This window comes from Pelodiscus sinensis, chromosome 1, assembly GCF_049634645.1.
Source record: "Pelodiscus sinensis isolate JC-2024 chromosome 1, ASM4963464v1, whole genome shotgun sequence".
Lineage (NCBI taxonomy): Eukaryota > Metazoa > Chordata > Testudines > Trionychidae > Pelodiscus > Pelodiscus sinensis.
In genome coordinates, this window is record NC_134711.1 from 109,169,609 (window position 1) to 109,192,438 (window position 22,830).

The window sequence follows — 22,830 nt, forward strand, 5'->3', positions numbered from 1 at the left end:
ATTTCTGAACTAAAATTAATGTAAATAGAGCTGACATATTCCATTATGCTAGATGTACATAGCTGCGTCTCAGTTTCCCAACTGTAAAGTTGTGAGGTCACATGCATTAGTGATTTTGATGTGGTCAGATATTAGTGGCGGGTGGGGTGAGTTCCTTGGTAGACAGACTGCATGTGTCCCAGTGAGACTGGGGGAGTACCATTTACACAGGCCTTGTAAACCTGAGCTCTGATGCCTTCCGGAAAGAATCATGCTTCCCTCACCTGGTGCAGCATCTCCCTCACCTGGCTGTGGGTCTCTTTCCAGATGCTCTTTACACTGGACCTAGCCAGCCTCTTGGGTCTACCTCATGCCTTGTCACTCATCTGTTCCCTATTGGCCCGGGGGTGTATGTGTGTCAGAGAATAGTTGCAGCACAGTGTTAATTATACCTTGTTTTAGAATTCTTTCTTCCATAACATATATATCAAAAAAACAAAGGCTACATCTACATTGGCATGATCTTACGCAAATACTCTTTAACGCAAGAGTTCTTGCGTTAAAGTATTTGCGCAAGAGAGCGTCTACACTGGCATGTGTGTTTGCGCAAGAGATGTGCTTTTGTGCAAGAGCATCCGTGCCAGTGTAGACGCTCTCTTGCGCAAGAAAGCTCCGATGGCCATTTTAACCATCGGGCTTTCTTGCGCAAGAAATTCACGTTGCCTGTCTACACTGGCCTCTTGCGCAAGAACAGTTGCGCAAGAGGGCTTATTCCTGAGCAGGAGCATCATAGTTCTTGCACAAGAAGCACTGATTTCACACATCAGAACGTCAGTGTTCTTGCGCAAGAACTCCCCGCCAGTGTAGACAGGCAGCACGTTTTTGCGTAAAAGCGGCCACTTTGGTGCAAGATCGCACCAATGTAGACACAGCTAAAGAGTTTAAGGTGCTACTAAAGACTATCAAAACATGTAGATGATATCACGAGCTTTCATGGACACAACCCACTTCTTCAGATGACAGGAGTGTGTTGTGTCCCAAAAGCTCATGATACCATCTATATGTTTTGTTAGTTTTTAAGATGCTGCTAGACTATTTGTTGTTTTTTAAGTTTTCCCTGTTACAGACTAACTCGGCTACCCCTTTGAATATATATCTAAGATATCTGTGAGTAACTGGTGGATGTCATGGTGACACACACCTGAACAAGCACACATGACCTCAATATTGGTGCACAAGACAAAACTCACTCCACTCATGGATGGAAAATCTTTAGATTTTCCAAATCCTCTGGAGCAGGGAGGCCTTGGAACCTGCACCTGCCCCAGCAAAATCTCTCCGCTCCAACTGGCTGGTTTCTAGCCAATAGGAGCTGAGAGATTTTGCTGGTGGTGGAGTCAGTGTGTGAAGCCCTCGCTCTCACTCCCACCTCCCCGCAGCACACAGAACCACATGGAACAGCCAGTTGGGGGCTACTGGCAGGCTGGGAAGCCTGTTTGAGTGTGTTGCTGGCCAGAAGCTGCTTAGGTATGCACCTTCTGACCAGAGCCTGCCACTTCACCCCCTTCCAGACCTGCACCTGCTCCTACAGCCATCCCCCAGGTCAGAATCTTCTCCCGAACCCATACCATCTCCCTAACCCTTCACCCCATCCTCTTCCACAGATCACTATTCTCTCCTTCACCCCAACAGTCACTCAGACCCCAAACCCTTTTCGGCACCCCAGTTCCCTACTCTGAGCTCCCTTCTGCACCCAATCTCTATTTCAAACCTGGACCTCCTCCATAGAAAAGTGCAGCCCATGACCACTTACCAAAATCTTGGAGTGGCCCCTCTATCAAAAATTTTTGCTCACCCACAGTCTACATGAGGGGTGGGCAAGATACATCTTGTGGGCTGGATCCAGCCTGTGGACCACTCTACCAGGACCCTCAAGCACACAGCAGCCACTGTTTTAAGCACAGGCCTGCTTTGTGTGGCTCTCTGCTTTGGAGCAACCGGGAGGTTGTGTGTGATTACCCTACCTCCAGCCCAGTCCTCAGCTCCTATTGGCCGGAAACAAGCATCCCATATGTAGACAAGATCTTAAGCATGGGCTTAACTTTAATTGCATGAGAAGTCCCACAAACTTCACCATGCTAAGCACATATTTAAATCCTTTACTAGATCAGGGCTTCTATATCTTAGGAAAATGTGTTATATTTGCTGCTTCTTGAGCATTAGTACCACATCACTGGTAATTTTGAAATTATATGGTGTTCTTCCAAAAACTATACACACTAGGGATATAAAATCTAACCTAATATTTAATTGGTTAACTGACTACGTGAGCTCCCAGCTCTGGGACTGCGACCACCACCAGCTCCCAGCCCTGCTGGGGCAGCCCTCTACCCCACTATTCCCCCCCCCCCCACCTCCTTGAGCAGCTCCTCACCTGCAGCCTATGGGCAACAATTAATTGGTTACCCATTCACATCCTTAGTATACACGCACACCACCCCATAGAGCTATGTTTCTCAACCAGCAGTATGAGTACCCTTAGGGATACTCAAGAGAAGTCAAGGGGGAGGTATGTCAACAACTGAAATTTGGAGAAAACTGAATTTGTTAAGTTTTACAACATTTTATTATTTTTGTACTTTTTACCACCCAAAAATGTCATCACCCGCCTGACTACAAATAAGTTGTTTAAATAAATGCGTTGCAATGGTTAAAAAAAAAAAAGTGTCTGAAAACCGTACGTACTGGGTGTACTTACCCCTTTTTTTAAAAAAAAATTGTATTTTATAAAAAAAAGTTGAGAAACACTGCCATAGAACATTTCAGTGACAATACAGTTTCCATATAATACTGTATTGTACTCATGAACAATGTACATTTACACTATATCCTGGTAAGGGCAAGAACTTGCTTTTAGCAGATGCTGCTGAATAGACACCACTATGAATTTCAAGTTCATTGGCCAGCATGGAAGGGGTGGAAATGAAGGGCCACCGTTTCTTTCTCCCACCTATCCTCTCAACAACTTTTGTTTGGTGCTTAGTTGCAGAATTTGTGCCAGAGAGAACCAACGCCCTTTCTTAAATTGTGGAAACTTTTTACTGTTCCCTGCTTTGGGTTTTCACAGTGGATTTGTGGGCCTTCCTATTAGGAAGGTGAATGGTTTAAACCGCTGAATTGGTGGGGGCTGGAGCAGCTGCCCACCCCTTTAAATCAGTTAACTACTTAAATGGGGTTTTACATCCCTACTTCATAACTGAGCATATTTTATAAGTTAAAGAAAATAGATACACCCCCCTCCCCAATACTTTCAGCCACCACCCCTTCCCCAGACCCTCCAATTCCCGCACGTCCCACGTGTGTGTGTTGGGGGGGGGGCTCCCCGCCTCAAGCTCTCTCCGCGTCGGGGGAGGGAGATCTCCCTCCTGTTTGCCCTGCCCGGCCTCCCCCACTTGTCCATGGAGATGGGGGGGGGGGGAATCTCTAGGTTCCCTCCCGCCACCTGTATGCGTGCGCGCGCGGAGGGGGGGGGTCTCCCCGCTGCCGGCCCGGGGGGGGGTGTCACGCACCCACTCGTTGGCGCGGTGCCCGAAGGTGTAGAGCGCCACCTGGCTGGCCACGTCCACGATGCTGCTGATGTAGGGGTCGTGCCGCTGCAGCGCCGCCAGGCTGATGTCCAGCCCCTTGCCCAGCAGGGCAGCCCCGGCCACCACCGCCGCCGCCATTTTGCCTCCCACAACAACACTTGCGGGGTGCGAGGAGGGCACGACTAATCCAACGCCGAGAGCGAGAGCGAGCCCGGAGCGAGATAACACCGGGCCTGAGTGCTGGGACCCAGGCTCGGTAATCGCGCGCCGAGTTCCCGTTGCTCAGGATTGTTGCCATTAGCAACAGGGTAAAGTCAGGGAAGGTCCGGCCGGGCTCAATATGCGTAACCCAGGGGGCGGGGCCGGAAGGGCGCGCGCCATGGAACGCCCGGCCTCGCGCAGTCCCACGCCTGACATCCCTGTCTCTGCTCAGGGGCAGCTGGGCACACGTGGCCGGGAGCGTAGAGAGACCACAGTATTGCCAGCTGCAACGAATCCCAAATCATGTGTCAGACCTCCTCAAATCACAGCAATGACTCCACAATAATAATAATAATAATAATATTGAGGTTCTTTTGTTTTCTCTAGGGTGGAGTCTTTAGGGTTCAAATTTAACTGATTTACTCCACAACCTGGAAGACTACAGACTTAGGGGTTTTTTTGTGTTTGTTTTAACATGTGAGTTGCCCCGCTGCACTGCTAATTAGGAACTGCTTTCTGTCAGTGCCACCCAGCTGGAGCCAACACCCTGAACCCCCAGTCCCATGTCAGAAACCCTTCCCGCACCCCAACTCCTCTGTGTCTCTATCCCAAGAATTCTGCCCTAAGTCAGAACCACCTTCCATGCTCTACCTCCTTCCCAGACCTCTGATCCTCACCCCAAATCCTCTGCTTAAAGAACCCCATTCCTACAACCTATTGCCTTACCAGACTCTGTACCCCAACCCTTTGCCCTAATCTTGAGCCCACTCCCACATTCTAAACCTCTTGCCCCCAGCCCCGATCTCCCTCTTGAACCCCAAACACCTCATCTGCACTCCATCCCAGAACTTGCACCCCATCCTCATCCTTTCCCACACCTGACCCCCTCATTTCTGCCCCCCTTAGCCACTGCACCCCCATCCGCATAGAGCTGGAGCTGTGAGAGCAATCTCATCGTACTGCAGTGGGAAGCCCTGAGCCTTGAGCCTCCCTCTGACCCCCACAATGGGCTGTGTATGGCCCATGATTTTTTTTCCTGTGGGTATGTTAGAAAAAAGGTTCTCCATCCCTACACAAAGTGAACAATCTATAATTGCTCTCACAAATCAAGTTAGCATGATTTTGCTGGAATTTGTTTATGAAACAAAGTGATTTTTTAGCTTTGAAAATGTCATCTCTCTCTATATAATTTTTTTTCCTGTGGGATGACAGAGTGGCATCAGCATATCACTCATGTCACCCTGCCTTCAGCTCCAGGCCATGATCTCCACCCTCCTGGGGCTCAGATGCTTCGGGCCCCTTTGGCCTTGTGCTGGCAGCAGCCTTAGCTGGGACCGGGCTCCCCTCCCCAACAGCAGGCCCGGGGCTGTCCGGACTGCTCCTCCAAACCTCCATTGCCACCCCCATCCCGACTTCACTGCTCCAAAATCAAACAACTGGAAATGGTAACGTGTTTGATTTCAACATTTCTGAAAGAAAAGTTTTTGACATTTTGAAACAAATGAAATGAACAAAAAGTTTCAACTTTGTTTAGAAGTGGCCTTTCATTTTGAAATTTAGCTAATAACCTAAACCTTCTCCCTAGGTATGGCTGCTTCTCATGTTGTTCTTTCAGGATTGCTTCATCCAACACCTCTGCTCTCTCTGCCTCAGATTCAAGATGCCTACTGTAGCCCCTCTTCCATCTTTGGTGGAGTTAAGTAAGCCCCACCCTCAAAATATAAATTAATTTAGACTTAGTATCTTGGCTACCTTATTTCCCCAGGCTCAGGCTCTCCTCCTTCCTCAAGAATTTAGATGAAGATTGGCTGCACCTCTCCGGAGCCATTCTGATAGAGTCATTTCATGTATATCATCCTTTCAGCACAGTTTTATTACAAATGATCACTAATTGAGTTTACAGTATGATTGGGGAAATATATCCTTGCTGATACCCACAAGTCTATTATTGGAACTTTGTCTGCCTCAAATTCACAATGGTTAAGGATTCCTTAGCAGGTTCAGGACTTGAATAAAAAATAACTCATAGAATTAAACTAGATCCAGTCAATTTTATTCTCAAACTAGAAAAACGTGCAGGAAAAGATGTATAACATCACAATTAGTTACTAGCATCCGTGTATGTGTAATACTACCCCCTGGTGGAATTTGAAAGGCCTTTTTGATGCAAAAGCAGCCCATTTCACTATCTGTTGAGAATTTCTTTTTCAATTCACCGAAAAATAAGATTCTGTATTTTGGTGCTATTGATTTTGAGTATTCTGTTGGGATAAATACCATGTATGAAATGATTAATTACAATAACCACAAGTTGTCATGAATTGCTGACAATTATTTCAATGAGTGACAGCGTGTTGTTTGACCAAGATCACAATTCTTACTTTGCAGAGTTTTGCAATATGATTTTGTTGCCTTAATTCTAGATGTTGTCTTATTCTGAATACTTATTTTAGACACTGTACATTTCACACACACCATCTTCTGTCTTAGGGGTCATCTATATGAAAAAGGTTGATCACTTACGCTAATACAGGTATACTGGTATAACTTCCATCACCGACATGGGCATGGGCATTCTTATTTCAGTGTAAGTGTGTCTCATCTTGGAAATGGATACTAATAATAAAACTAATCTCTTTCATATATTTGTTTTTGGGATATGCTAGTACAGGCAGTCCCCGAGTTACGCGGATCCGACTCCGCAGTTACGAATGGGGATTTTCTCGCCCCGGAGGACTGGAGCGGCGGGACGCCTGGTCCCGCTGCCCGCCTCCTCCGGGGCGAGAAAAGCTGCTCCCCGTCTCCCTGGTCTGCTGGGGGAGCCAGCAGACCAGGGAGACGGGGAGCAAAGCGGCGGAGCACCCGGGGCCGGACCCGCGGCCGCTTCCAGATCAGCTGGAAGCGGCCGCAGGTCCGGCCCCAGGTCCTCCGCCGCTTTGCTCCCCGTCTCCCTGGTCTGCAGACCAGGGAGACGCTGAGCAAAGCGGCGGAGGACCCGGGGCCGGACTGCGGCCCTGATCTGGAAGCGCCGTGGTCCGGCCCGGGTCCTCCGCCGCTTTGCTCCGCGTCTCCCTGGTCTGCTGGGGTGGGGAAGGGGGACGCAGCTAGTGCCCCCCCCCCCCCAGCAGACCAGGGAGACGTGGAGCAAAGCCCGGGGCCTGTGGTAGAGCAGGTGGGGCGCTGCCGGTTGGTCCCGCAGCACTGCTCCTTGGCGCTACTGGACCAATCCAGCAGCACCCCAGCTGCTCTGCCCCAGGAGTCCTGATTCAGCCGCTGCTGATCAGTTTCAGCAGTGGCTGAATCAGGACGCCTGGGGCAGAGCAGCTGGGGTGCTGCTGGGTTCGTCCAGTAGCGCCAAGGAGCGGCCGCGCTACTGGACCAACCCAGCAGCACCCGAGCTGCTCTGCCCCAGGCGTCCCCAAGTTAGCCGCTGCTGAAACTGACCAGCGGCTGACTACAGGAAGCTGCTCTGCCCCGGGCTTCCTGGAATCAGCTGCTGATCAGTTTCAGCAGTAGCTGACTTGGGGATGCCTGGGGTTCTTAAGCTGAATCTGTATGTAAGTCAGAACTGGTGTCCAGATTCAGCCGCTGTTGAAACTGATCAGTTTCAGCAGCGGCTGAATCTGGATGCCAGTTCCGACTTACATTCAGATTCAACTTAAGAACAAACCTACAGTCCCTATCTTGTACATAACCCGGGGACTGCCTGTAATCAAGTTTCTGGAAAACAACACCCAAATTTTTTTCTTCCCACCTATTCCCCAAAATGAAGGTGTTACAAATCTTCAATGCTGTTTCTTTCTCTATATCCAGAAACAAAGATGTCAAACATTGGTAGCTTTCTTCTCCCCCTCAACAGTTCCGTAAACACAAAATCAGAAATCACTGCACTTCCTTAACATTTCTATGAGGTTTAACTTTAGTTTGTTTGCTATTTTTTGAGTTATAATACCTAGCCTAACCCAAGGTTTTATTCTTATGAGGCAACTATTGTAAGTCCTTTATTATAAAGAGCAAGCATTTGAATTAAACAAGCAGTAAAGTAATATTATTACCATGAGAGCAACAAACTTGTACTCATTTAATATAATATGGCTTTAGGATAATTATTACATCTACTAATTTATTGCCATACTAGTATTTAATCAAGCAATCAGCTTAAGTCTTAGACAGATGGCATTTGCCAGACCACCAGTTAATCCACAACAGTACAGTCTTTTCATTGTACTGTGTACTCATGGTTTGGGGAGCATTTTGATTTGTTATCTATTGCATTTTTCTGGTAAATACATAACAGTTCAAAATACCAGTGCAACTTTTGTGTTAAAGTGGCTTCCTTTTTAAATTAACAACAGACTCTTCCTTGCATCACATGGAATGTTGTAATAAGGATCCACAAGAGATTACACAATGTAGTACAATTACTACCTTATACGGAAAGTCTGAAATACTGCATTTTGTTGTTAGAATGATATTGCTTTACATTATTATTTTTATTTATTTAGGGCTTATGAACACTGTGAGAAGCGTTTGGGCAGTCAAAGACATAACATTCTTGTAGCTCTGATATTGATGCACTGGGAAATAATGAGCAAAAATGTATTTCTGTTTCTATACTAGGGATGACTTCAGTTCACAGTTTGTTCCAGTGGACAGCCAATAGAATATTCAAATACTTGTAATTAGATTCTGGACTGAAAACCAAGGAAATTAATACCACAAACACTCGTGAATAGCTGATAGCGAAGTCTAGGTGTATGATTGTGTAAATCTGTTTCCCTTGAAACACTTTGAGCGCAGTGAAGGTGTTTGGTAGTCACTCTTCCACAGTTTTTTTTTTTCATTTGCTTTGGTGTGTTGTCTGACAGATGAAATTTGCAGGCACATTAGATTACTAGATGGGAACAGTGCTACAAGGATTTCCTGAGGAGAAACTTCCATGAGCAGTATGTGAGGTTTTTCATTTTTATTTTGGCTGATTGGCATTTGCCCAAATCTATTGATATCATTATCACTTCAGTTCAATCTTATAAAAATAACCTTCACTGGATCTTGTATAACCATTTTCCTTGAACAGCAAAGAAGCATGTTCTTTAAACAACCAACAAAAAAGCAGACAGCTTAAGACTTCTTGTTAGACTCTCCTGATGCCAGCTGTTTTGTTTTACTACAGTTTGAAACTCTCTAGTCCAGCTGTTTTTCTGACAAAACTCTGTAGTGTAGACATACATTCACATGCACCTGTCATCTCTGAGGATATGAAACTATCTGGGAAATTATCATTACCAAAAATAATTGTTAAAATGTTTTGAAACAAGCTTTAAGAGGAAATTTTTCAATGAATATTTTTGTAAATTGCTCAAGCTATAAGCCTTTTATGTGCTCTGATATCTTCTGGGATTTTATTAACTCCGTTGTTATCTTGTAACTTTTTTATTCAATTTTAAATGAATACAGTGTTTTTCTTAGAGTTAGTCTTTCATCTGGCAAATTCTTTTGCTTTGTTAGAGGAAAGAGAGGCTTGGAGTAGCCAAATTTGCACTTTTCCTGGTTCATAGTTGTCCTAAGGAACCCAGGAGTAGTTATTATTCAGCAAATGGAGATGGGTGATCTATTTAGGACAGTGTTTCTCTAAGTCCGTGGTCACCAACAGGTTGATTGCGATCGACTGGTTGATCGCGAGGCCTCGACCAGTCGATCGCGAGGCGTCCTGTCCACCGCGCCCCCATTTCCCTTCCACCCCCGAGAAGCCCCACTACCTACCTCAAGTGAAAATGGAGGTAGTGTCGGCTTCCCAGGGATGGACAGAAGTCCCGCAGCTTAGGGCCACTTCTGGCGATTCCGGAAGTGTGCTAGCTGCTCTGCCGGGTGTACTGCAGGAGGGAGCATTGGCTCCCTGCACCGCACAGGAGGGATGAATCAGCCCCGGGACAGGCGCGCAGGGGGTTCCCCTGTGCTGGGGGGTCGGCCCCAGGGCAGGCGTGCACAGGGCTTCCCTGTGCCGAGGCGGGGGGGTTGATGCCGGGGCAAGTGCGCGCGGGGCTTCCCTGTGCAGGGGCAGGGGGGTTGGCGCCGGGGCTTCCCTGCACGGGGGGGGGTTCGCCCCCCCTGGGCAGGCGCGTGCGTGGAGCTTCCCTGAGCGGGGGTGGGGAGTCGGCCCCGGGGCAGGTGCACGCAGGGCTTCCCTGCGCCGGGGGGAGGGGGGGGTCGGCCCCAGGGCAGGCACGCTCTGGTTTCCCTCTGGTGGGGGGGAATCCTGGGAGGAGGCAGATGCAAGGGACTCTCTGCCTCCACTGGCACCCCACTCTCCAGCCCCCACTCCCCAGCTACAGAACGCTGTCCCCACTCTCCTGTTCCCAGCTACAGAACTCTGTCCCTATTCCCGTCCCCACTCCCCAAACTCTGTCCCCACTGGCACTCTGTCCCCTGCTGCAGAACCCTGTCCTCTGCCCTCCCAGCCGCAGAACTCTGTCCCCACTGACACCCTGTCCCCAGCTGCAGAAACCTGTCCCCACTGGCACTCTGTCCCCTGCTGCAGAACCCTGTCCTCAGCCCTCCCAGAACTCTGTCCCCACAAAATGTATAATTATAAAGGCTTCATTTTAGATTTAAATAGCATGAATAAAAAACAGATAATTTATTTCATAACTATAAACACGTAATTTAAAAATAAACTGTTTATCAGAATGTGTAAGGGCTGAGGATAGCAAGTGATGGACAGGGGGATAATAGAGAGGGCGGGGCTTCAAGGAAGGGGCGGGGCTTCAAGGAAGGGGAGGGGCCGTAGATCTCCTGTTCTGAGATGTAAAAAATGATCTTGGGTGTAAAAAGGTTAGAGACCACTGCTCTAAGTGGTCTGTGGATCCACTCTGAGAAACCTGTTAACTGGCTGCTCCGGTTTATTTACTGGCTCCTATTGCCTCTGGTTTGTTGTTTGCAGCCAAGGGGAGCCGCAGGAAGTGGCAGCCCAGCCCACACCGCTTCCTGCGGCTCCCCTGTGCTGAAAACAGAGAACTGCTGCCAGTGGGAACTGTGAGGCTCTGTGGCTGTGGAACCAGTAAACAAACTAGAATGGCCAGTTAGCTGGTTTCTCAGAGTCAATCCACGGACCACTTTGAGAAACACTGATTTAGGATAATGGAAAAAGCTGACTCAAACATTTGCTTATTAAGTAGAAGCAAACAAAGTGAATCTTTAATTGTTTTAAAAAGAGAAATTTTCTTATTATGCACCTGTGTAATGCCTACTTCCAGGATATTACAGAATGACATTCTCATGCGAGGGATTTATTTTCATGAGATTTTCAGTTCAAAACTACAGACTAAAAGAGTTTGGATAAGCATCTAAATTTCTGGATTATTATCCAAACCTTTAAAGATTCTCCCACTCTTTTTTACTGCCAGTAGCTATAATATTCCCATGATGACTATGGAGGAAAAACAAATATCAGCAAAAGCACATTTCTATTGATTTATCTTCTCTTGTTTTTGAATTTAGTAAAGATTTACTACTAATATAGCATTACATAAAGGTTCCCAGGAACCAAAAGAGCTAATAAAATTGGGTCTCCTTGTATGCTGTCTGTCAAATTGTACTTACTTTACAATAGAAAGCAGGGGCAGATTTAAAGGTGGAAGCATGGTCAGCAAATATACAGCATGGGAACTGATGGTCATATCATGTTAGCCTTTTTAAAAGATAATTTTAAAAAAAATGTATAGGCCTAAACAAAAATGGAATCTCCCACAATTGTGTATTTTCAGTTATTGGAACCTTGTATCACAGTGACACCTTTCATTGGCAAATTGTTCTATGATGATGTTCAGTTCCAATTTTGCTGTCTCATCTTTCTCAATTGGAAGCTGAGCAAGGTCACTCATCTGTGTTTGTAATAGTGTTAAATGCATTTAGTTTTTGACACATCTGAGACTATGTCTAGACTGCAGGCTTCTTTTGGAAGAAGCTTTTCTGGAAGAGATCTTCTGAAAAAAAATTCTTCCGAAAGAGAGCGTCCACACTGCCAAAGTGCATCGTAAAAGCAATCTGAATGGACGCTATCTCACATATAGGCTGTGATTACTATGGACAGAGTGGCCACCAGGGCACCTGTGCTTTTTCCTCTTTCCTCTTCTTCCGAAAGGACTCCCTTTTGCTTTTGCGCAAAAACTTGCCAGCTGTCTACACTGGCCGCTTGAATTTGCGCAAGAGCATGAACGTTCTAATGTAAGAATTCAGTACTTCTTGCGCAAATACTTTGACGCTCCCGCTCAGGGATAAGCCCTCTTGCGTAAGAATACTTGTGCAAGATGGCCAGTGTAGACAGGCACCTTAATTTTTTGCTCAAGAAAGCCCAATGGTTAAAATGGCCATCGGAGCTTTCTTGCGCAAAAGCGCGTCTATACTGGGTACAGATGCTTTTGCGCAAAAGCACTTTTTGCGCAAAAGCATCCATGCCAATCTAGACGCTCTTTTGCGGAAATACTTTTAAGGGAAAAACTTTTCAGTTAAAAGTATTTCCGCAAAATCATGCCAGTCTAGACGCAGCCTCTCCGTTCTAACCCAATGCCTCTCCCCTTCCCCAGAGCCAGGCACTGGGGCTACGTCTAGACTGGCATGATTTTCCGCAAATGCTTTTAACGGAAAAGTTTTCCATTAAAAGCATTTGCGAAAAAGAGTGTCTGGATTGGCATGGACGCTTTTCCACAAAAGCACTTTTGCACAAAAGCATCCGTGGCCAATCTAGACGCCCTTTTGCGCAAAAAAGCCATTTTCGCGATCGGGGCTTTTTTGTGCAAAACAAATCTGAGCTGTCTACACAGGACTTTTGCCCGAACGGGAGCAGCACAGTATTTCTGCAAGAAGCACTGATTTCTTACATGAGATCGTCAGTGTTCTTGCGGAAATTCAAGCAGCCAGTGTAGACAGCTGGCAAGTTTTTCCGCAAAAGCAATTGCTTTTGCGGAAAAACTTGTCAGTCTAGACACAGCCTGGATGTATAGTAATCCTACCTTTGAAGTGTCCGCTCCTGCCACACAGCCCTGCCTTGGCAGCTTGACTGCTATGCCAGGTTCATGGCATGGGGTTGTGCACTCCCAGCCCGGCGCCCCCCTATTGTGGCACCCGGGGGTAACTCCCTCTACCCCTCCCCTCCCCGCTCGCCCTTCACTACACCACTGCTGCGGTGGGTCCTTTGGAGCAAAGTTTATTGTGCTGCTTCACCGCCTTTTAGCTCCTCTGCACAGCGCCATGGGGAAGGGGTGATGGGGATGCATTGTACTGAGCTTCTGGTGGGGGTGGGGGTAATGTGAGTCTCCAGGTTCAGCTGGAACACCCCAGGGAGGCTGCTGGAGAGTAAAGGAACTAGGAGAGGCAGCTGTGGAAGTGATTTTTTTTTCTTCCCACCCAAACCCGCCCCCCAACTTGGACCTGCCCTGGGTCTCACCGGAGCTGTCTCAGCCACATGTTTTTCCCACCAGCACTGGGGCACATGCATAGAGCGGCTGTTAACTTCCAGGCGCACGGCTCCGAACATTCAGTTTGACAGGCACATGCTGCCACCCCGTCTCTGATCCTCTTTGCTGGGCACAATCCCGGACATTTTTTGCCAAGTTTCACTTGTGTTGATATGCGCCCCCGCCCCCAGACTTCTCGCGTACCCCTAAGTGGACGCGTCCTGCTGATTGAGAAACACTGTATTAAAGGACAGAGAAAACAGCGGCTTACTGAAAAATAAAGTTAAATAATTGCTTTACCCAAAGGAAGAGTTCAGTTGCGTACAGTTTGGTCTCCCAGGAAAGCTTCTGATCTCTTACAACTGATAGTTTACATCTCCAGAAATAGTTTTAAAACCTTTTGATTTTCATTTCAAAATCGTTTCTCTCCCAAACCACAAATTATATTTTTTACTATTAATGGATTGGTCTATGGAAGCTCCTTTCAAAAGCAGGAAACAGAATCTGTTGGTGATATAACTGTATCAAGAATCAACAGAAATAAAAGCATTCATATTTAACTACTTTAAAATAATGTGTGGTTTTTATAAATTAATATTATAAACACCAAGATAATCTTTTCCTACTGAAATGTTCAATTTTGCCATTCCCTCTATTGGGAGCCACAGCTACACTTTATTTAATTAAATAAGGAACAGAAAGATATATTTTTTATTAGAAACTGCTAATAAAGTTTCTGACAGTTTCTAAACAACTGCCAAGTTGTGCTGATTATATCCAAGTGATCATATCAGATTTTAAAGATCACCGTGTAAGGGCCTGATTTTTCAAACTGATGCTTGGATATGGTTCCTTAAAATGGAGTTCCATTGATTTTAATTGGATTCAGAGTAGGGCTCTGTATGTATGATCTGGAAACAAATCCATACACTTTATTGTTAATTTGGCCTTTCTGTTCAACCTTTCAATTCTAAAAGTACTGAGAATAAATCATCATCACAGAAGTAAGGCATTCCAGCTGCCACTAATCAAACAGGAAGATCCTGTTTATCTCACATGCTTAATCTGTCAATCTAATTTTCCATTAGGGTTCTACAGATGAGCAGATTTTCAAACTCTCTTGCTGACTGCATGTCTTCTATTATAATTACATACAAAAAACTACATTAGAAGAATATTGGTGTTGCAAACCAAGTGCTCAAGTTAGAAAATGTTCAGGTGACCTTAATTTGTTTCTCTTGTGCATTTGTTACTTTTGTAAGAATTCTATGCCAAGTTAAAAATATTTTAAAAAATGCACATAATTTCAAATTCTGCATTTTTTGGTCAAAATACAATATAATCACACAAGTTTCAGTTATTTTTGGTCACTTACTTCAAAATACCTGTCAGTAAGTATGTCTGTAACAAAGATTCAGGAAGGGATTTTCTGACAAAGGGTTTCCTTACCAGAAATATAAATATATAACTGAGTAATAATTAATTTAAACTATATTACAGAACCATATTTCCCATCCCACCCCTAGAAGCCATGCAAACAGTTGAGAGAGTCAGGGGGAAGGGGGGAACTGAGGGAAATAATGGCTGTGAAGAAGGCTGGATGTGACCTTGAAGGGTTTTTCGGTATGAGTGGGAAAAGTATGGAACAGAATTTTGCGGGGAGCAGGGAAGGATTGTTAGGGAGCGCCACCTATGCAGATCCTGGCTGACCCTCAGCTTCTCCTATTCAGTCAGGCACAGCTGCCACTGTCCCCATGTGTCTTTGCACCCTGTCCAAATGTGTCCCTCCACTCAGACACCCACTCTCCTGCATGCCCCTGTGACCCTATGCTTCCCCTTCCATTCTTCCCTTGCCCCAGTCTGTCCTCCATCAACACTTACCAGCCCTTGTGTGACCCTCCCCCTCCCCCTCGCAGCCCCACACCTTGTGTCTCTCCATAGTCCCTATCTCCTGACCTGGCTCTATAGGCACTCTGAAGAAGGTTCTGCAGGCTCTCTTCTCCCTAGCTGGCTGGAAACTGTTGCTTTGTTCTATTGTCATAGTGCCGTCTGGAGGGGAAAATGCAGAAATGCAGAAAATCTCTAATCAAAATTAATTTCTGCTCAGGTTGCTCTGTTCTAGCTCCATATTGCCCTCAGGTGGGCAAAAGGCAGAACTGTAGCAATTTTATGGAAGAATGTTTTTTCTGAACAAATAATTAAAAATATGCACTGGAACAGAATTCCCTCAGGACTAATATGCATTATGATTTAGTCTTTAATTACATGATCACATGCTATATTTTTCACAGGACTCCTGCCTCATTCTATACACACAGGATGGATGTCAAGTATCAGAGGGGTAGCCGTGTTAGTCTGAATCTGCAGAAGCGATGAGGAGTCCTGTGGCACCTTATAGACTAACTGAAGTGTAGGAGCATAAGCTTTCGTGGGCAAAGACCCACTTCGTCAGATACATGACATGCATCTGACGAAGTGGGTCTTTGCCCACGAAAGCTTATGCTCCTACACTTCAGTTAGTCTATAAGGTGCCACAGGACTCCTCATCGCTTCTACAGGATGGATGATGCTCACTGAACAAACAACTTTACTTACTGTGTACCATTCAAACTCTGCTTTTAAATTAGGGATGTAAATGACTACTCAACTATCCTATAAGCATATGCCTATCGAATAGTTGAGTAGTGACTTGACTAGTTGCCTTCCCCTCCCACGCCCGCTTTGCTGCCTCTATCAGAGAGGCAGCAAGGGGAGAGAGCAGGGGCTGGGGGGAGCCAGCTTAAAAGCCAGTTTCCCAAGCGCCATCTCTGTGGGGAACAGGGGAGGCAGAGATATTCTGACTGCTGCGCCTCACCCTTTGAAATGTATAAGAACCACCTGTGGCTCTTGTACATTTCAAAGGCAGAGGTGCAGTGGGATAATGAGCACCCCCTTATCAATTAATTGAAATTCCATCAACTACTTGGTTAGTTGATTGTTCAAAATTTAACATCCCTATTTTAAATACTGAATTATTGATTCCTCATGGGCTTTTAAACCCATGTCCAACACTGCAGCCTCTAACTGCTTGAAAAACATTAATGAACTGATCTTTACAATGCCCCTATGAAATTAAGGAGTATTGATACGCCCTTTTGACTAGTGGAGAGCTGAGAAATAAAAGCATTAATGTCAAAAGTGCCTGAATTTTGGATGCCTAATTTGAGATGCTTATGACCTGATTTTTTTCAGGCAGTGATATTAATACACAGCACAATTTTCATTGACTAAGGTTACAGATCTAAGTGCTCAACACTTCTGCAGAAAAGATACCAGTTGCATCCCAGAAAATGAAGAACACACAGTTGGTGACCATCAAAAGTTCAGATTTAATGACTTGCCTAGCATCACACAGAAAGAACTATGGCAGAGGTAGGCATAGGATCTGGTTCTTCAGGTTAGCATTAATCTATTTAAACCATGAGAGCATCCTTTCAGTTTTGGCAATTGCCTATTTCATTCACTGCACACTTTCCAACTTCCTCAAATGAAGTTGGGTCCTACATAACAGCCTAATTTGTAAAGCAAACTAAGGAAATGTGTTGTAGATGAAATCACTGTGTGAGGGGTGTTGAAAGGACATACTGTATTCAGAAAAATTAGTTATCAACGGTTTGCTGTCAGACTAGGAGGATGTATTTAGTGGATCTCTTGATCTGGTACTAGTCAATATTTTCATTAATGACTTGGATAATGGAGTGGAGACTATACTTATAAAATTTGCAGATGACACCAAGCTGGAAAGTTTGCAAGCACTTAAGAGGACAGGAATAGCATTTAAAATGACTTTAGTAAGTTGGAGAACTGGTCTGAAATCATCAAGCAGAAATTCAATAAAGGTGAGTGCAAGATATACTTAGGAAGGAAAAATAAAGTTAATAAATACAAAATAGGCAATAACAGGCTAGGCAGTAGTAATGCAGAAAAGGATCTGGGGGGTATAGTGGGTCTCAGATTGAATATGATCTAACAATGTCACGCAACTGCAATAAAGGCCAATAGCATGCTGTGTATATAAGACCTAGGAAGTAACAGTTCTGTTCTGGTTGGCACTGGTGGGGTCTCTGCTGGAATACTTTATTTAGTTTTGGGTACCAGACTTTAAAAAATATGGACAAGTTGGTGAGAGTCATGAGAAGAGCAACAAATGTAATTAAAGGTTAAAACACGACTTATGAGGAAAGGTTAAAATAACTGAGTACATTATGTCTTGAGAAAAGATTAATGGGGGACCTGATAACAGTCTTCAAATATATTAAGAGCTGCTATAAAGAGGGCAGGGATCTATTGCTTTCCATGTCTGCTGATGGTATGAAGTAATTGGGTTAACCTGCAGCAAGGGAGATTTAGGTTAGCAGTTAGGAAAATTTTTTTAGCCATAATTAAGGCTGTAAGTCTGTCATGAATTCCGTGACTTTCCAGGACTTCCATGACCTCTGCAGTGGCCAGTGTGGCTGACCCCAGGGCTACCTGAGCAGCTGGGGTGGCCATGGGCCACTTGCTTCTCGAGTGACCCCAGGTAGCTAGTCCCGGGAGCTACCTCAGAGCAGTGGTCCAGAAGCAGTGGCCCCTGGAACACTCCCAGAGCAACAGACTATGGGAGCACCTGTCACTGTCCTCCCTCTCCCTGGCACTGAACATTTATTTAGGGTTATTTTTAGTAAAAGTCACAGACAGGTCTCTGGCTGTGACTTTATAATTATTGCCGATGACCGGTCTATATAAAAATATCTGTGACTAAATCAAGCCTTAGCCATAAGGATAGATAAGCACTGGAATGGGCTTCCAAGGGACGTTGTGGAATCCCTGACATTAGAGGTTTTAAAGAACAGGTTAGATAAACACCTATCAGATGATCTAGGTTTACTTGGTCCTGCCTCAGCATAAAGGGGATGGGCTAGATGACCTCTTAATAACCCTTCCAGACCTATATTACTCAGTGAAGAGGGAGAAACAATAACAGGAAACCTGAAAATGGCAGAGGTGCTTAATGACTTTTTTTGTTTCCGTTTTCATCAAGAAGATTGATGGTGACAGGATGCCTAACATAGTGAGTAGTAGTGGAAATGGGGCAGGTTTAGAAGTTAAAATAAAAAAAGTTAAAGATCACTTAGAAAAGTTAGATGCCTGCAAGTCACCAGGGCCTGATGGAATGCATCCTAGAATACTCAAGGAGCTGATAGAGGAGGTATCTGAACCTTTAGCTATCATTGAGAAATCATGGAAGTCAGGAGAGATTCCAGAAGACTGGAAAAGGGGCAAATATAGTGCCCATTTATAAAAAGGGAAATAACAGACTAGTCAGTTTAACTTCTGTTCCAGGGAAGTTAATGGAACAAGTAATTAAGAAATCCAACTGCAAACATCTGGAAGATAACCTGATAGATAACAGCCAGCATAGATTTGTAAAGAACAAATCATGTCAAACCAATCAGATAGCTTTCTTTGAAAGGATAACAAGTCTTGTGGATAAGGGAGAAGTGGTGGACATGGTATATCTAGACTTTAGTAAAGCATTTGATATGGACTTGCATGACCTTATCAATAAATGTGGGACATACAACCTAGATGGGACTACTGTAAGGTGGGTGCATAACTGGCTGGATAACATTTCTCAGAGAGTAGTTATTAATGGCTCAGTCATGCTGGAAGGGTATAACAAATGGGGTTCTGCAGTGGTGTGTTTTGGGACCAGTTCTGTTCAATATCTTCATCAGTGATTTGGATATTGGCATAAAGAGTATGCTTATTAAGTTTGCAGATGCAACCCCTCCCAGCTTGATATCAAGTGCTTTGGAGGATAGGGTAATAATTCAAAATGATCCGGACAAATGGGAGAAATAATCTCAAGGAAATAGGATGAAGTTTAATAAGGACAAATGCAAAGTATTCCACTTAGGAAGGAGCAATCTATTTCACACGTGGGCTGTGTCTACATTGGCACCCCTTTCCGGAAAAGGGATGTTAATGAGACCAGTCGGAATTGCAAATGCCGCGGGGGATTTAAATACCCCCCGCGGCATTTGCATGAACATGGCTGCCGCTTTTTTCCGGCTCGGGGTTTTGCCAGAGAAAAGCGCCAGTCTAGACTTTCAAGGAATAAGGGATCTTCCGGAAAAGGGTTTATTTTTCGCAAGATCCCGTCTAGACTGGTGCTTTTCTCCAGCAAAACCCTGAGCTGGAAAAAAGCGGCAGCCATGTTCATACAAATGCCGCGGGGGATATTTAAATCCCCCGTGGCATTTGCAATTCCGACTGGTCTCATTAGCATCTCTTTTCTGGAAAGGGGTGCCAATGTAGACACAGCCATACAGAATAGGAAGTGACTGTCTGCAGAAAGGGATCTAAGGGTCATAGTGGACCACAAGCTAAATGAGTCAACAGTGTGACACTGTTGCAAAAAAAGAAAACATGATTCTGGGATTCAGGGCCGGAATAAGGGGGGGCTAGCCGGGCAGCTGCCCGGGGTGCCAACCTATGGGGGGGGTGCCTGATGGCAGCTGTAAGGGGTGCTGCACCACACGCCTGGGAACGGGGGCTGCATGACACCCCTTATAGCTGCAATTGGGCGCTGTGCGCCCGATTGCAGCTGTAAGGTGTGCAGCCCGCTGCGGGGCGGGGCCACGCAGTGCGCTGTGCGTCCGGGGCGGAGTTGTGCATGTGTTGCGCACCCGCCATCCGGGGTGCAGGAATGGCTCGAGCCAACCCTGCTGGGATGCATTGACAGGAGTGTTGTGAGCAAGAAATAATTCTTCTTCTCTGCTCTGCTCTGCTCTGCTCTGCTCTGCTCTGATTAGGCCTCAGTTGGAGTATTGTGTCCAGCTCTGGGCACCACATTTCAAGAAAGATGTGGAAACATTGGTGAAGGTCCTGAGAAGAGCAACAAGAATGATAAAATGTCAGAAAACATGAGCTATGAGGGAAGACTGAACAAATTGGTCTTATTTAGTTTAGAAAAGCGAAGACTGAGAGAGGACATGATAATGGTTTTCAAGTATCTAAAAGGGTATTACAGGAAGAGGGAGGAAGTTGTTCTCCTTGGCCTCTGATGACAGGGTAAGAAGTAATGGGCTTAAATTGCAGCAAGGGAGGTTTAATTTGGACATTGGGAAAAATTTCCTAATTGTCAAGATGGTTAAGCACTGGAATAAATTGGCTAAGGAGGTTGTAGAATCTCCTTCACTGGAGATATTCAAGAGCAGGTTCGATAGACATCTATCAGGAATTATCTATATGGTGCTTGGTCCTTCTCTGAGGGCAGGGGCTTAGATTCGATGACCTCTCAAGGTCCCTTCCAGTTCTAGTGTTCTATGATTCTACATTTCTAGGGTTTATGGCTATACAACCTTAATCTCCAAGCACTGTCAGTCCTGAGAATAGAATGAGGCAGGGATCCTATGATAAAATTAATATTTGATCATGTCACTGGATACTGTAGCATAATGCACAAGGATCCCATTTCAGGATGGCAAGGGGTGGGAGGTACAGTCACTTCTTCTCCTAAGAGCTCTTCCCCTTCTCTTCATGATCAGGGAGCAAAAAGAAAGTACACAGTTTGCATGCATTTCTCTCACTCCCAGCTGGCAAGGGGAGGGGGCAGAGAAATGAGTGATGTAAGCTGCATACTTCCCCTTGCTCACTGATGATGAGGAGAAGAGGAATAAGAGCAAGCAGCATCCTGGTATGTGCACCCTCACTCCAGAAATGGCACTCTTGATAATGTGTATATTAAAAATTCCCCTTTTTCAAAAAATTCTGCTTTTTCAAAAGAGAGCACCCAGGCAGTCTGGATGACAGTTTGCATTACACAGCGCCTTTTCTTGAAAGAGCACTTTTGAAAAAAGGTGTTCTTCCTCGTAAAACTAGGTTTTCTGCGGTCAAAACAACTGCCGTGCTCTTTTGATTTACTTTTGAAAGAACGCAGCAGCAGTCTAGATGCAGGGAAGTTTTTCCAAAAAAGGCTACTTTTTTCGAAAAAACCCTGTAGTCTAGACACACCCTCTGAGTGGCATATGGGGGTGGGGCAGGCAGGGAATCTGACAGAGGGGCCTGCTTGGCTGCTGGCTCAGAACTGCTTGGGTAGGTGTCTCCTGGCCAGAGCCTGCCTCTGGCACCCCAGCCCCTGCCTCCCCCAACCCTTTGTCCTGCACCCACAATTCATACCCTCTGCACCTCTGTTCTTGCATCCATATCCATACCCAGACCCTGCACCCCAATCCTCTGCCCCAGGTCTCAAATGAAATCCCTGCCTCCCAGACCCTACACTCCCTCCTGTACCCCTCCTCCAAGTCAAAATCCTCTTCTAAATCCATACTCCCTCCCAGACCCTGCATCCCACTCCCCTAATCAAGGTCACAGCCTACTCTTGTTCTAGGTCATAACCCAAACCCCTGCACCTCCTCCACCCTTACTCCAGGTCACAACCCCTTTCCAGACCCTGCACCCAGTGTTTTCTCTAAGCTGCGTGGCAGCCCAGCTTCACAGGTGATTAATCAGCCCCAACCAGTCATAGGCTCAGGGCAGGGCTGATTAAGCACCTGTGAATTTGTGCTGCTGCGCAGCTTAGAGGGAACACTGCCTGCTTCCCCTCCTTTAGGTCAGAATTTTCTCCTGCATCTATACCCATACCCCCTCCCAGGCCTCACAACCCATCTTGCATCCTAATCCCGTACCCTGAGTTCCCTTCTGTACCCACCTTCCATCCCAAACCTCGCACCTACTCCATTAATATCGTGGAAGAGTGCAGTCCTTGACCACTTACCAAATTCTTGGAGTGGCACCCCCCCCCCATCAAAAATTATTGCCCACCCCATCTAGATTAAGCTCAGTCTGAGAGAAACTGAGGTGATGCTTCTGGGAAGAGACAAACAATTGAAGAACGCACTGCTTCCCATTCATCAGACTGCATTGAGAGCACATGCTCTAAAATTGAGTCTTCAGTCTTAGTGTTCTCTTATGCTCTCTCGTGTTCAGATAGCTCAGTCTTAAAAAAATGACTTTTCCCATTTCTGGATGGCAAGAAGACTGCATCTCTATCTGCCAGATTCAAGCTTAGTCATAGTGAGCTACACATATGTGATCTTCACGCTTCATGACTGTAATTTGGTATACCTGTGTATGAAACCACCATCTTAAAAAAAGCTATAGTTGGTTCACAACACAGTAGTCTGTCTCCTTAGCAACACAGGCCACTGAGAGTGCACTACTTCAATGATCTGCAGTCTCCTTTATGGCACCAGATCCTTTGGAGAGCCAATGAAGAGTGCAGAGCAGAGAGAGAGAAATCTGTATAGACTTTATAATTGTCTGACATGCCTAAATATCTCGGTGATGGAAATGGTGTAAAAACCTATATAGAGACAAAGATGGAGGTTAGAAAAATCCATAATATTTTGTGTGAAGCTTCAAATGTAGTTTCCGCTGTTAATTTATGCATATTTCAATAATAAATCACCCTGCACTTATGAACTGCATTTCCCCCCTGCTGGGAACCTATCCGTCTCAACAGAGTCTCACAGGTGGAGGGGAAAGACATTTAGGCATGTTAGTCAAACATGCTCATTTATTGTGTC

At 45.5% G+C, this 22,830-nt stretch overlaps 2 protein-coding genes across 3 annotated transcripts in view; one reads left to right on the plus strand and one right to left on the minus strand.

Moving 5' to 3' along the window:
- Positions 1-3,879, minus strand: part of DCP1B (decapping mRNA 1B) — a 57,995-nt gene extending 54,116 nt beyond the window's left edge. Inside the window, exon 1 of one of the 2 annotated variants that reach the window (XM_075896671.1) lies at positions 3,549-3,879. In XM_075896671.1, coding sequence (XP_075752786.1) covers positions 3,549-3,704 — 156 coding nt within the window. In that variant the 5' untranslated portion in view covers positions 3,705-3,879. The remainder of the gene's footprint in view (positions 1-3,548) is intronic. The other variant, XM_075896675.1, reaches the window with a different exon arrangement.
- Positions 1-22,830, plus strand: part of CACNA1C (calcium voltage-gated channel subunit alpha1 C) — a 696,460-nt gene that overhangs the window by 18,187 nt on the left and 655,443 nt on the right. The window lies entirely within an intron of this gene.